The sequence below is a fragment of the Eptatretus burgeri genome, chromosome 16, assembly GCF_056783735.1.
Source record: "Eptatretus burgeri isolate ZD-2024b chromosome 16, Ebu_testis_v1, whole genome shotgun sequence".
Taxonomy (NCBI): domain Eukaryota; kingdom Metazoa; phylum Chordata; class Myxini; order Myxiniformes; family Myxinidae; genus Eptatretus; species Eptatretus burgeri.
In genome coordinates this window covers 45564113-45579867 of record NC_140976.1, presented here as the reverse complement: position 1 = coordinate 45579867, position 15755 = coordinate 45564113, and the positions used below count along the sequence as shown (strand labels likewise).

Below are 15755 nucleotides of genomic sequence, written 5' to 3'. Positions count from 1 at the left end.
TGGTGTCCTTCGCGAAGAGTTGACGAGATATCTTGCCCACAAGCTGTAAATTGGTGTTGTGCACGTAATATACGTCTTCGTTCTGCAGGTGACGTCATTGGGTTCCTCGGGAGCAAAAACATATAGTTGACCATGTGTGAAAAGTGGATCATGCAAGGACACTCAAACTCTGAAAATTTTGACCTTGAGCCTTATTTAATGTCATGCTAAATGCTGGCTGTGCTTGGAACTGACTTCGTTGCCAAACAAATGGGAAGGACCAGTGGGCTGCATTGCAATGTCGGGAATTTTTGTACATTTACATTTAATAACATCTAATTGCAAAATAAAACAAGTCGCAGTACTTTCAGAGTACACCGTCCCCAAGCCAAACAAATAAATAAATAACAAATCCTCCAGCGTGCAACATCGTCGGGGCGCCTGGCAATGTCGCCTTGCAATACATGGAGTCAGACTTGGGAGGAAGCGGTGTACAATAATTGATTAATTGCATAATTAAAATAAATAATAATCGTAAAACAATTTGTTTCTCAATCAATTGCCGAATTGCATACCTAAACCACCACCGTTTCATCCGAATCTGTAACTTTTTGAAAATTAAGTAATTAATTGAAAAATGCATAATTAATTGATTTAATCAATAAATCAAAAATCACCATGGTAGCCAAATCTCTTGGTAAACCGTCACGTCCATATATCAGCTTCCGAGCTCAAAATCCGCATGAGATATTGCCAGGATGAGAAATAAAATAAATAAATCGATAATAATTAAGTAATCAATAGATTAATTGATCAATAAAAAAATAAAATAAATAACGTTTTGGGGGTCGTCGACTATTGTAAAGAGGAGGATGGAACAGATTCCACATCCGCCAATGTCTCGATGCCATAATGTTCAGCGGAAACTCACTCTATAACAAAGAAGGTAAATAAAAAGTTCATCGGGTGGATGCTGAATAAAGAGTAATATGGTGCGGTTAAGCGGTCTCTTGTCGCTTCTTTACATGTACAGTATATACTGTATACTGTACCAACTCCCCGTGATGTTCTGCCGACGCAAGTCGATCCTAATTCTGTGCGGGACGGAGGAAATCCGAAAAATGCGGCACACTGACGGCAACCGACGACGTTACATGGAAATGTGATGTTGTTTGAGCGACATTGTTGGTTCGCGGGCACCAGCAGTGACCACTATTTTCGTTGAGTCTGTCTGTCTGTCTGTCTGTCTGTCTGTTTGTAACTCTCCAGAGCATAGCTCCGTGACGTTTGATGCGATCTTGATGAAACTTGGACACAAGCTAGATATCATGGTCTAGTTGTGTCTTTTTGTATGAGGGGCGTCCCATGCCCCTTGTGGGTGGAGCGGAACTTTTTATTTATTTATTTATTTATTCTCGATTTTTTTTTCTTGCAATTTCATTTCCTAGAAGCTGTGCGTAATGTCCATAAGTACAACATATAAAAAAATCCGATTTGATTTGGTCAATTTTGACGGAAGAGATAGGTTTTTACGGTAGAGCTTCCTCAATAATGCCCGCGAACCATAGTCGCCTCCCGTCTAGTCGGATAACTTACAGTACTCACGTATTTCTAATTGATTTGCTGCTTGCAGGCAATGTATTACTTACTCACGTGATTTGATACGAAAGGAAGTGTGTTTGTTTCGTGTGTACGTACATGTTTATTTGTTGAAAAAAAATCAAAAATGCTTGAAATTGCTCATGACAAAACAGAAAATGAAGCATGTTTCTTTTCTTTTCATAAAAAAAAACCAAACAAAACAAGTGAGTTGCTTGCATGTTCCATCGTCTTCAATGCAAATTGTCATTCATTCATTGATGATGATGATGATGACGACCAGTGACCTTCCTATATATTCACATGATTCAGCCTTGACAACTGGTTCTAAAATCGAATTACATACAAAAACCTCATCTCTTTATTTAGACTGTGTGTTGGCACCTGAGGCAAAGACGTCTGAAGGCTGAAGCTTATTGTCTTCACAAGGCCCGTGATGCTGCAAACTTTGGCTATTTGATGACCTTTTAACAGTCGTTTTGGTTGTTTTACACTGAACGGAAAAATTATGGGGCATAGCAGTTATGAATATGAGACTTCCGAAGAAGTCTTTCGACTAATAATTGCACGAACATGGTGGATGCATGATTTTTCAAATTACAATTGTATGTGGAGTCAGGCCAGATGTCCAGCCTATGGGTTTTGACTGTAAGGCTTCAGATGCACGCAGACAGCTTCATTACGTTTTTAATAGGTACTAAACGACCCGTGAACCCGTTGGGTTCCCGTTGTGACAGTGGTTGATAAGAAAAATAATTTCAAAAGAAAAAAGATAGCTCCAGTGAACTATACCGCTTAGGTTGTTTGCAGTGATCAAATTCTCCCGAAGAGTACTTGACTGAATCGGGAATTGATTTTTTAATAATTTTTTCGTTGCCCGATTTGAACGAAACTTGATACTGCACACCGCAGGAGAATGCTAAGTAAGGTGGCCCTAAAATTTTTGCGCTATCGTGTACCGTTTTGGCTGTATTTTGGGAACATACATACATATATACATACAAGATGAGAGTTTTAGTAATATATAGATAGATGATTTCAAGATCATCTTGAACAAGATAGGCAAGACAGAGGGACCGAGCTGGGAAGGATGTGCTGCAGGTTCGGGTGATAAAGGACGCAAATGGGAATGTGCTGACGAGCGAGGAGAGTGTGTTGAGAAGGTGGATGGAGTACTTTGAGGAGCTGATGAATGAAGAAAATGAGAGAGAGAGAAGGTTGGAAGAGGTGGAGATAGTGAATCTGGAAGTGGGGTGGATCAGTAAGGATGAAGTGAGGACTGCTATGAAGAAGATGAAAAGTGGAAAGGCGGTTGGCCCAGATGGTATACCAGTGGAGGCATGGAAGTGCTTAGGAGAGATGGCAGTGGGGTTGTTAACCAGATTGTTTAATAAAGTCTTGGAAAGTGAGAGGATGCCGGAGGAGTGGAGATTAAGTGTACTGATTCCGATTTTCAAGAATAAGGGTGATGTGCAGAGCTGTGGAAATTACAGAGGGATAAAGTTGTTAAGCCACACCATGAAGTTGTGGGAAAGAGTAGTGGAAGCTCGGTTGAGAGGAGAGGTGACGATCTGTGAGCAGCAATATGGGTTTATGCCAGGAAAGAGCACCACTGATGCGATGTTTGCTTTGAGAATGTTGATGGAGAAGTATAGGGAAGGCCAGAAAGAGTTACATTGTGTGTTTGTGGATTTAGAGAAAGCTTATGATAGGGTGCCAAGAGAGGAGTTGTGGCATTGTATGAGGAAGTCGGGAGTGGTGGAGAAGTATGTGAGGATCGTGCAGGATATGTATGAGGACAGTGTGACAGCGGTGAGGTGTGCGGTAGGAATGACGGACCGGTTTAAGGTTAAAGTGGGATTGCACCAAGGATCGACTCTGAGCCCTTTCCTGTTTGCAATGGTGATGGACAGGTTGACGGACGAGATCAGACTGGAGTTCTCCATGGACCATGATGTTCGCGGATGACATCATGATCTGTAGGGAGAGTAGGGAGCAGGCTGAATCGAGCCTTGAGAGGTGGAGGTACGCACTGGAGAGAAGGGGAATGTTAGTCAGTAGGAGTAAGACGGAGTACATGTGCGTAAATGAGAGGGAGGGTGGTGGTATGGTGCAGTTGCAAGGAGTTGAGGTGGGGAAGGTGGATTGGTTTAAATACTTGGGATCAACTGTCCAAAGTAACGGAGAGTGTGGGAGAGAAGTGAAAAAGAGAGTGCAGGCATGATGGAGTGGGTGGAGAAGAGTTGCAGGAGTGATTTGTGACAGAAGGGTAGCTGCAAGAGTGAAGGGGAAAGTATACAAGACGGTAGTGAGACCAGCTATGTTGTATGGTTTGGAGGCGGTGGCGCTAACAAAAAGACAGGAAGCAGAGCTGGAGGTGGCAGAGTTAAAGATGCTGCGATTCTCGTTGGGAGTGACGAGGATGGACAGGATAAGAAATGAGTGTATTAGAGGGACAGCGCAGGTAGGACGGTTTGGAGACAAAGTGAGAGAGGCGAGATTGAGATGGTTTGGACATGTGCACAGGAGGGAAACGGAGTATATCGGGAGAAGGATGTTGAAGATGGAGCCGCCAGGCAGGAGGAGAAGAGGAAGGCCAAAGAAGAGGTTCATGGATGCGGTGAGGGCGGACATGCGGGTGGTTGGAGTGTCAGTGGAAGATGTGGAGGATAGAGCGAAATGGAGACAGTTGGTCCGCTGTGGCGACCCCTAGCGGGAGCAAGCCGAAAGAAGAAGAAGAAGATAGATAGATGATTTCAAACTACAACCTAAAGTCGCTTCATCACCACCTAGTTGGAATCGACACTCCATTTTCCGGACAGTGATGCTCCAGTCCTTTGTAATATTATTAAGCCACACTTAAGAATCAGCACAAGCCCAACATGCGTTATTTAGCGTTGGATTACAGTCAGAATGCCAACCTTTAGAACTGCATCCTATCAACGGTCCTTTCTTCCTTCTGCCTGCACGTTGTGGAATTTGCTGTCAGCAGACATTGTCAAAGTTAATATAAGCCCACCTCAGTATATTTAAAGTCAGCTCAGTATTTACTGCATGCTGCGAAGGAAGTAAGTTAGATAAAAACAACAAAAGGAATCATTTAATTCTGCCATTTTTGAATGCTTAATCTGATACGGTCCTTTAAATATCCTTCACTATGTCTGCATGTCACATCATCCATCTTCACTTTAAGGAAACTGATAACATGATGCAATTGGCAACTGAATTTGCTTGTAATTGTTTCTCCTGCTTTGTGACTTCAATTTTCATTACTGGCTTCATGAGAGCTAAAATAACTGAACCAAAGGGATAAAATGATGAAGTACATGAGAGTTTTTGGAATAATTAAGGTAAATGACACCATTGGGAGAAATGTGGGGTGCATGTCAAGTGCTGACGGGTAATGTGACCGATGGGGATCAATAGTAGGGGCATTGGGGATAATTTTTTGGACATAACATTGCACCTTCCGTAATGTCTTCATCAGCTCTGGTATTCCGGCGAGGCGACGACTCATTCGCTGGAAGTCACGGTAATGCAGCACAAGCTGCAGCAGCTCAATATCCCGTGTGCTCACCGCTTCCTGCAGCACTGCAGGTAAAATTACCATGTTCAACCATCCTTGTTTTGTGTCTTTCCGTTGTTTTGCAAATCACATTGAAATCTATTGCCAGGCACCGTATTAATTAGAAACCTTTAAAGTGAGGAAAACAGACACAATGAAACACAAGGAAATTAGATGCAGGTGGAGGCCATTCAGCCCATCATGCCTGCGCCACATCAGCACCACACCAATTTATCAACACCGGATTAAAATAAGAAAAATGCAAAAAAAAAAAAAATTTGTGTTTTTTTTGTAGTTTTTTTTTCTTTCCAGGGGAGGGGGGCATGGGCATAGATGGTTTTGGGTCAAAAAAGAACACACACAACATCAACCACATAACTCCTTGACGAAACCCCCACCAACAACACCCCGCATACAATCACCCGTCAATGCTCAAGCTACCTAAAAGTCCTACCAACATCCCAAAACCCCACTATCTCCATAACTTCCAGGTACCTATCTAAGTCCAATTGAAACTTATCTACTGTTTCTGCTGCCACCACCTTTCCAGGGAGACCATTCAATGCATTAACTACTCTCTGAGTGAAAGTCCCCTGCCTTACTACCATCTTAACTCTCCTCTTCTTTCCTCTCAGGCTATGGCCCCTGGTCCTATCACTGTCTACTATGTTGAATAATTATTCATCTGTATTATGTCGATACCTTTCATTATCTTGAACATCTCAATCAAATCTCCTCGTAACCGCCTCCTTTCTCGTGTATAAAGCCCTGTCTCCTTCAGCCACTCTCCATAGCTGAGTGCAGCTAGGCCTGGAATCAATTGAGTAGCACTATGCTGAACCCTTATATAAATAAGCAAGATGAGAGGAATTGATAAAATTTATGTAAAATTATAACCAAGATGATCTGATAAAATGAATGCTGCAGTCGTAGTAAAAGTCAGCAAAGTGAGTGAACAACGCTCAGGACTTTTATGACTTCAGTTTCTCACCAGACCATCCATGCCGGTTCTCGTGTGACACGTCGGCACCGTGTCGAAGCAGCACCCAGACGCACTCACGGTGGTCCAGGCTCACAGCAAGATGAAGCGCGGTTCGGCCAAGTGGGTCCAGAGCCTCCAGGTTGTGCTGACAAATGAAAAAGAATATCAGGATAAAGGAAGAGGAATGGAGTGGGAGAGAGAAAAGAGGAAGATGCAGCAAAAAAGGAAAGTAGGTGTTAAATAGAGGTGTAGGGAAACATTCAGAAAGGATGAAGACTGAAGATGTCGGAGTGCAATACTTGTGGGTAATGAGAAAATACTACAAATAAAGTATGCAACCAATTTTTTTTTTTAAACAAAGAAAGATGATGGTACTCTGAAGATGCAAGGTGATGATATCCATGTTTTCACCCACCATTCAATTCCATATAATGTCAAAGTGACAATACAATGTCCTTTCATGTCAAATTAATGAGAAATTAGTTGATTTTGTACATTTACAGGAAAACGCTCAAGTTGTATTCTCATGCATTTACAATTCTTCGTTGAGCACATTTGGATGTCCGAAGAGAAGCGAATCAACTTTGGCTATTCACAAGGAAGGATTCAAATAAAATCTGTGATTTTCCGTGACATTTATTGGCCATGCATCTCTCTCCGGTGCGACAGGCCATGCAGCCACCTGCTTGAGGAATCAGTGATGGTGTGAAACGACGTGCCCCGAATGGCTGTGTACCCACTTAGAAAGTTTTCTCATGTTATATGTACACCAGATATCCTATCACATTGAGAGGCCTGGTGTTGGCTTTGCGGCTAGGGTGGTCGGCTTGTGGTCTTAGGGTCCTAAGTTCGAGCCTTGTTGGCCTCTGAATTAACACCAGGTGAGGTTGACTCAGCCTGTCATCCTTCTGGGGTCAGCGAAATGAGTACCAGTGTATTGGTATAGGGGCACAGCATCAGCAGCATAGTCGTGACCCAACAAAATGATGGCTACCCAGCAACCAAGCTGCCATACCCAAGAAGAAGTATCACATTGGGCATTCATAAGCATCATTATGCCCAATATCGACAGAGCAGTAAAAGGTTCTCATAATCAAGTCACACGTCTGTCCAACCCAAGAAGCATGAACACATGGTGAGAAATCAAAGCATTCGCTGCAACACCGTGACTGACCTGATGAGAACGCTACCCACTGTCAAACAACGACGTTATTTATTTTGGCGCATGCGACAGTTGTTCAGTTAATGTCAACAGCACCAGATATAGATGATGAACCAATTCCAGGTTGGTTGATACACAGGTAGAATACGCTGGCAAGCTGATTGCGTCATTTCTGGCCAAGCAGGCGTGCGTCTTGGGTGTGAGTGTGAAGTGCTTCTGAAGAGTGCTAAAATTTTGTGGTATTGTTCATATACAGGATAGCACTGAACAACAAAAATTTTTTACTGGAGATGTGTAAAGTGATTTAGACTAATTTGGGTACGCTGATTTCAAAAATCATAACCGTTTTGCTGTATCACGTCAGGATTTTCAGTAACAGAAATATTCCCATTGCCTAGAAGTCAGGATTTCAATGAAATTTACAAAAATTCATTTATTCATTTATTTCATCATGAATGCTTCAAAATTATAGAAATTACAGAAAAACTCCACTAGAATGTAATTAAAAATGCTTTAGGCATTTGGCTTTGCGTTTGTGCTGCTCTGTGTCAGTTTCACGATGCAGGAACCAGCAGAAATCGCCCATCATGTTCGGGTTGTGCCGCCCTTGGTAACGCGTCTCCATGAGTGAAATCTCTTGGTGGAATCGCTCGCCGTGCTCGTCCGAGACTGCTCCCAAGTTGTCAGGGAAGAAGTTCAGGTGCTGGTGTAGGAAATGGATTTTCAGGGACATCCTGGAGCCAAGTTTCCTGAAGGACTCCAGCAGCTGCTGCACTATTTCTTCATAGTTGTCCGCGCGCTCGTTCCCCAAGAAGTTGTCCGTCACAGCTTTGAAGCTCCTCCACGCTGCCAGCTCTTTGGGGTTTAGAGTTGTCGGAAAAGTTTCGTCCTTCATAATCTGTCGGATTTGCGGTCCAACAAAGACACCAGCCTTGATCTTGGCCTCCGACAAGGTGTTGCCAAACGTTTCCTTGAGGTTTGAAATAAACTTTTCCTTGAGGTTTGAGGCTTTATCTGAAATAAAAACCCACGCCCATTCAGATCCATTGCCCGTACAAAACTTTTCATCAAGCCGAGCTTTATGTGGAGTGGTGGAAGGAAAACCTTGGCTGGGTCGACAAGGGCGACATGCTTCACGTTGTGTCGACCAGGTACATGCTCTTTTCGCTCTTCCCAATCTTTCTTCGTCCAGTGATTCTTGTCGTCTCTGCTATCCCAGAGACAAAGGAAGCACATGTATTTCGTGTAGCCTGACTGCAGCCCTAACAACAGCGCCACCACTTTCAAGTCTCCGCAGATGTGCCAGTTGAAGTCATTGTACTTGATGGAATCAAGCAGCTGCCGCATAGTCTCATAGGTCTCTGTCATGCCGAACGAGTGAGGCAGTGGGACTGATGGTTTCTCGTTGCCATTGTGGAGCAAAACAGCCTTCAAGCTGTTCTTCCCCGAGTCGATGAAGAGGCGCCAGTCTGCAGGATCGTGATCACACCCAAGTTCTTTCAACAGACCGTTGATGTCACTGCAGAATGCCATCGTGTCTTCCATCTCAAAGAACTCAGCCATGTCTCTGTGACGTGCTCTGAACAAGGATATCTTGGTGTTAGGTTCAAGTAGATTCCACTGCTGCAGCCTTGATCCAAGCAGCTCTGCCTTCGCCTTTGACAGCGAGAGATCTCTTACAAGATCATTTAAGTCTCCCTGGTTCAGAAGGTGTGATTCTTGAGTGTCGGGTTCAAAAGGTTCATCATCACCATCCTCTTCACCACTGCTTACAGCTATGTTCTGATCAGCTGGAGGTGTTGGAACGGGGTTCTCGTCATCATGAGGCACAGGTTTACGAGCAGAGACGCAGTCAGCGTACTTGATGTGACCTTTATTCTTCTTGTTGAAGCCGGCGATGCTTGTGCAGCAGAAATAACAATCATCATGATGATTCTGCGGCTCACGCCATATCATGGGCACCACAAATGGCATGCTCGCGCGCTTGCCCACCAACCACTGAGTCAAGGTTGTGTGACAGCTTGTGCAGCAGATGTGTGGTGCCCAGCTCTGTTCTTGGTCCCCCACCTTACACCCAAAGTAGTGAAAGTAGGCGGCCTTCATTTTCACTGCTGTAGATATACTTCGCTGTTGATCTTTTTTGGTATACCGAACACAGACATAACAGAAGTTGTCAGGATGATTGGTACAGGAACGCCTACTCATCTTTATCTGAAAGAAAGAAATATAACACAAGTTAACAACAATTGTACGAAATAGACATGTTAAAGACGTATGTAAATTTCATTGAAATCCTGACTTCTAGGCAATGGGAATATTTCTGTTCCTGAAAATCCTGACGTGATACAGCAAAACGGTTATGATTTTTGAAATCAGCGTACCCAAATTAGTCTTAATCACTTTACACATCTCCAGTAAAAAAAAAAATTTTGAAATTTGTTGTTCAGTGTAGCCTACAGGTAAGCACACTTGCCTCTGAGCTGTCTAGCATGTGATTGAATCTCGACGCAGCTATAAACTGTCATCCTGGTATTTCACAGGCAGGGCAATTCATCGATGCGTGTGCTATCTTGCAGGTGGAAGTCGAAGTGGTCATCCCGTCTGCCGGCATTAGTTGGTGGACATTAAAGATCCCATGGTGTCCTTCTTGAAGAGTGAGTCAGTAATCTCCAGGACCATAAATAATAAATCCAAATTCCTGCCTTGAGTGACTCCTGGCAAGGCAATGGCAAACCACCCAGCACAGCCTGTGCCAAGAAACGGCGATGCTCGTCTCATCAGTCATAAGGATCGATTTTCTTACGAATTTCTCAGCGACATATGCTTATTCATAAAACAAGCTTTTTGTTTTTTAAAATCGAAAACACTGCTTAACACTACACAACATGAGGGCTCAACCAATGAACACACTTTAACATCATCGAGTGTACCATGTATCCAAGGTCATTGTCACAAGGAAAAAGCACATGCTTGAGTATTGTGCACTGTCATCGGATTAAAAACAGTAAATCTGCTTGATAAGGAACAGTCAGTAAGTTGAGATCAACTATTGTCCGCATTTGTCAAGAAGTTGAAGAGCTCGTCTTCATCTTGAACCTCCGCACCTGAAGCATTGCCTACAGGTGTGAAATTTGGGCTGAGTGATCTCTGTCCCATCATCCGTGACAGATGCATAGCTCGTTTTGCATCAGAGGCTTCGAGTCCAGGACCATCCATGGAGAGACACAAATGATTCCTCATGCCACTAGTTGTCACAGGTGATCTCCAATCCGACTTGATATGCCAGACAGCAGAAAACCGCCAGCTCACAAATGGTTGATGAGATTGGAAGGGTGAAAATGATGTCGAGAAACTTTAATGTATTCTCCAATCTGTCCTGAGAAAGGTACAGCGATGATATAGATGTCCAGGCTCGAGGTTTGTCGTGATATCTTGTACTAGCCAACGATGGCTGATTTCACTTTCTGTGTGCATGTACTAATGGATGTCGATGATGGTATTTCTCTGTAATTTATGGCTTTTTGGTCTGATAATTGGCTTGGGTATTTATGAGAAAGTTCAAAAATGTGTATTTATGATAAAGATCATGTCTACTTAATTTTGAGCTTTATCATAAATATACATGACAGGTGCTTATCAGGAACATTGGCTTATTCACCAGACAACAAGCATTAGTTGTCTGATGAGTGTCCAACGAGTGGTTGCAAAAAGAGATTCAAATGAGATTTGTTACCTGCATAGTCTGTGAGCCTCACCTGCGGCTGTATGGACATGTGGCTCGTTTTCCTGATGCTAATCCTGCTCACCAGATTCTCTTAGCAAGGAAGCCTCGTGAGTGTCGGAGGCCAACGGGCTGACCACTTGCCTCGTGGTTGCAGCAGGTTGATTGGCAACTCAAGAAGTTGGGGATAGGCCAGGCATCTGCCTAGGAGATGTCCAGACAGAGGCCCCTGGAGTACCAGCAGAAAATGAACGCAGCAATGCACTGCTCTGGTACATGCTCCCGTACCTGAAGTGACTGGCATGCACTTTTGACGCCTGATTGAACAGAATTTCCACTTGGCCCAGACAATCGGAGAACAATTAATATCGAAACACACACACACACACACACACACACACACACACACACACACACACACACACACACACACACACACACACACACACACACACACACACACACACCTACCAACCTTGGTGGCATAATTGTTAGAGCATTCACTTTGAGTCTTGGAGATCGGTGGTTCAAACCCTGGCCAAGTCATAGCAAAGACTTAAAAATGATATGTGCTGCTTCTTTGTTTGATGCGACGTATGACAGAGCACAGACAAATAATGCTGGGAAGGAAATGGCAGACCATCCAGTAAAACTATATATATATATATATATATATATATATATATATATATATATATATATATATATATATATATATATATATATATATATTTGGTGTGACAGCAACTTGGTGAGGCAGCAAGGGACAAATAGTCCCATGTAATGGCAAATGCTGCACAGCCTGTGAGCAACGAGCATTGTCTTTTATATGAATGCATTATCTCTGTCCTGCTGATCACCAGTTCGGAGGGGGAGGGGGGGGTGCAGTCAGGCAAGATAATTTAAACACACAGCTCTTCAGACTCCGAGTCCAACATGACACTAACATCATGCGTGTATGTAAACCACCACATCACCTCCAAACAAGAATGGCTTCTGCAGGGCTACGTGGGTTTTTAAAGACCGAGATGAAATGGTCACAAATAAATGAATGCAGAGCTGCAGACAGGTTGCACCCTTTTTATTATGATTTCATTTTTAAAACTAACGAGAGAGAGAGAGAGAGAGAGAGAGAGAGAGAGAGAGAGAGAGAGAGAGAGAGAGAGAGAGAGAGAGAGAGAGAGAGAGTGAGAGAGAGAGAGAGAGAGAGAGAGAGAGAGAGAGAGAGAGAGACACAGAGAGAGAGACACAGAGAGAGAGAGAGAGAGATCGAGAGAGAGAGATCGAGAGAGAGAGAGATCGAGAGAGAGAGATCGAGAGAGAGAGATCGAGAGAGAGAGATCGAGAGAGAGAGATCGAGAGAGATCGAGAGAGAGAGAGAGATCGAGAGAGATCGAGTTCATAGAATACCTTACCCCATGCAGTCTTGAGAGAAAGCACGTGGAAAATGTCTTTTAAGCTCTTGCTTTGTGTTTCCAAGCACAATCAATGTTGGTTTTGTTTGTGAATCTTGAATAGCAGGTGCCAAAGTAACCACACAGCACTATGTGCTGCCATATTTGTCAGAATCTCAAACAGTTATTCTGTCGTCAGGGCATGACTGCGTGATTGATTCTCATAATTCCTCTACGCTTAGGACATGAATATTTTGTCCAAGTATTGCGAAACAAAAGGGTTTTGAAAGTGCTAAAAAGGTGATTTGTGTTCTACAGTGCTCAACTATATAATTCAATTGAAATAAAATTAATATTTTGAAGGTTGTAGAATTTTTTTTCCATAATTTACCGCCGTTCATGTTCATGCCATAATTACACCACCTTATTTAAGATGTTAAATTTGTTCTCGTGCTTGTTGTTTGTGTCCTTTGTGACATCAGACATCCTTATAAACAGTAATCTTCCTGTTTGGAATGACTTTTTATTTTGTTTGACTGCCGGACTAGCAGATCGAGTAATTTTTTTTTTAATCTTACTCTTCTCTCCGCATGCGCGATTGGGACAAATTCAGAGACAAAGTGCTGTTAAACTGCAGGTTTGTTTTCCGATTAATACTCCGATTCGTGTTCAAAATATATCATTCAATTGAAATCAAGTCAGTTTGCTGTCCTCATGTACTCATGATTCCCTCCCTCCCTCCTCCCCCCCCACACTATCTACTCCCAACCCACAACTCCCATCTCATTTTCCCCCTCTACTATCACGTAACCACCTCAACCACGTCTCACTTTCGTGACAGGTTTTCACACGTGAAATGCAAATACAGCACTCAGAGATGCAAACGATATGTTAGAAATGCAAATCCAGTGTTGTACTTTCTTTGTTAAAGGCTTCAAGCAAAATTTTGAGATACTAACAGTCACGCTACTGTTATTTGTTGTCTTGACAACAATTCAACACAGCAGGAGAGGAAGTCCTGAATCAGGACTTGGCAATGCGTTTGGCTGAGTAGCCAAGGTGCAACCATATACGTTCTGAGGAATAATGGCCAAACGTCTGTAAACCAGAATCCATCCTGAAAAGGGACAAAGAGAGCACACCCAGCACACCAGTGTGTCACACTCGTAACTTTAACCCAATAGAGCAAAGCCTGATTGAGTGTCTCCATGGTTCTGCACAGATCTATTGAAATGCACTTGGTGGCTGCACGGAGCACCTTCAAACAATGATCTTTCCTCTTTGTGATGGAGTTTGCATGAAATAACTCATGCATGACATGGTTCTTGGAAAACCGTTGGTGAAAAAAAACAAAACAAACCCTTCCTTGAAAATAAAAATGGCAAAGATTTGCACAATGGTTATCATACTAAAATACACAATTTAGTGTCTGTCTGTCTGTCTGTGATACATTCTGTTGTTACTCATCCAATCTCAACCAAACTTGACAGGAGGACTAAGGGTCCCACAATGGAGGTTGTAGCAATGTAATCCCCCCCCTCCCCAAGGGGGTTTTCCACCTTGGGCGAAATCCATGTGAAGGTGTATTGCATGTTAAAATAGCTAATCGTGGCGTTTTTTTTCCCCCCAAGGCCACTTTGAATCATGAAAGTAGCAACACTCATGATAAGAGAAAAATATTAATGATATTACAAAACAATTTATATAAAGGGTAGATTGAGTTTGTGGGGGAAGATTGAGGACTTTCATAGCAAAGTTAGGATTGCATAGAGTAGCTTGGTCCGTGGACGTGTAGGAGACATCTCGATGTAACTTAAGGAGGGGAACTGTGAGCTTCAGCGTTACATGTCACCACACGGTGGGTGGTGCTGTGTTAACTAGGTAGGGGTTAAGGCTAATTTCTCCCAGGATGTGATTGCCCCCTGTGACCTTTTCCGATGTTCTTGCATTTCAAGACCGGCAATAAAATGGGATCATGTCCTTAAAACAACAACAACCACCGAGCTGCACTTCCAAGCAGGCAAGAAACCCCGTCTCCAGGAATGACAACTGGAAAACCACACCCCCAGAGTGGATGATTGATGGGCATGAGGAGAGAGGAAGAGGAGAGTTAGGACCGGAATGGGACACCTAAGAGAAGGAACGGGACAGGAAGCGAGTGAGGCAAGATGGCAGGTGGAAGAGAAGGGCATTACGGCTGGCTTCCCAGTATAGAAGGCTGCACGGTTCTCGTGTTCATGCTTGGCTCGAATTGTTGAATAGGCTAATGGACAAATGGTCAAATTGGCTCGCATGATGGAGCAAGATGCTGCCAATTGACTGTTGGCTGGGTCGGGTGAGACCGTGCCTCGAAGCCTCGTGTTGTGCCATCGAGGGAGAAGGCGGTGCCATTCTGCAGAGGAGCAGCGTCGGCAAGTGCGATTGATGAAAAAACCTGCACGGTGGTTTCTGAGCCCTGGTGTTGAATATCACTGCCTGAATTGCCTGCTGTAGGTTTCCCGCCGAGAGATAGGCTTGACGCCATTTGGGCGCATTTTTCCCGCAGTGACGACCTCATTTGATGAACATCAAGCTTCAGAAACTCATCGCTGTGCACAGAGCTCGGTCCTGGGAGGAAGGGAGGATTTTTCTTTTATTTATTCTGTCCCCTCGTCTGTATTAAAGTCTGTGTGGAGGTGCCTCAAAATTAGAATTCAGTTTTACCTCATGTTCCGTTTTCATGATTACACTTGGAGTTATTGCCATTGTAAATACTTGATTTATTTTCATTAAACCCCCATATTGATTTAAGTTGCTTGGGTTGTCTAATTGTCGTGGGTTCGAGTGTAAACGCCTGTGCTGTGCTTCCGAGTGCCTCCGTCCTCCCGTCCCACACACGACGCAATCTCCCGAGAATCTCAGCTGTTCTCCAAAGGAGAAAACCATTCGATGAAATTATCCATCCAGGTCGGGGCGAACCCCCTGGACACGACTATGAATATATATATATATATATATATATATATATATATATATATATATATTAAATAAGAACAGAGTTCAATTTGTTCGACCACTTTATTAGCGTGGAACGACAATAATCAAACAAGTATTGAACAGGTTGAAACACCCACAACATCCCTGGCTCCGGCTCAGGCTGCGCATGCGCACTGGCACAGGGGACCGTCGATATGTAGAAGTACCGTAAAGTACAATGTTCTCTATCTCCCTCCGAGTCTTTATTATGTTAATAGATAAAGGCTGAGAAAATATTAAGTTTAATGAATGAACAAAAGTTTATATCGCCCATCGTGTGACTATTCCATGGAGTAGTCCTTGTGCCAGGCAGGCACGCTGGTCGCTCTGGTGGATCG

The 15755-nt window shown here is 43.4% G+C and overlaps 1 protein-coding gene across 4 annotated transcripts in view; it reads right to left on the bottom strand.

Annotated features, from left to right (window-relative positions):
- Nucleotides 1-15755, bottom strand: part of ANKRD13B (ankyrin repeat domain 13B) — a 279821-nt gene that overhangs the window by 141691 nt on the left and 122375 nt on the right. For all 4 annotated transcript variants that reach the window (XM_085860510.1, XM_085860511.1, XM_085860513.1 and 1 more), the window contains 2 exons: nt 6135-6270; nt 5045-5169 (listed from right to left, as the gene is read on the bottom strand). In XM_085860510.1, coding sequence (XP_085716636.1) covers nt 5045-5169; nt 6135-6270 — 261 coding nt within the window. The remainder of the gene's footprint in view (nt 1-5044; nt 5170-6134; nt 6271-15755) is intronic.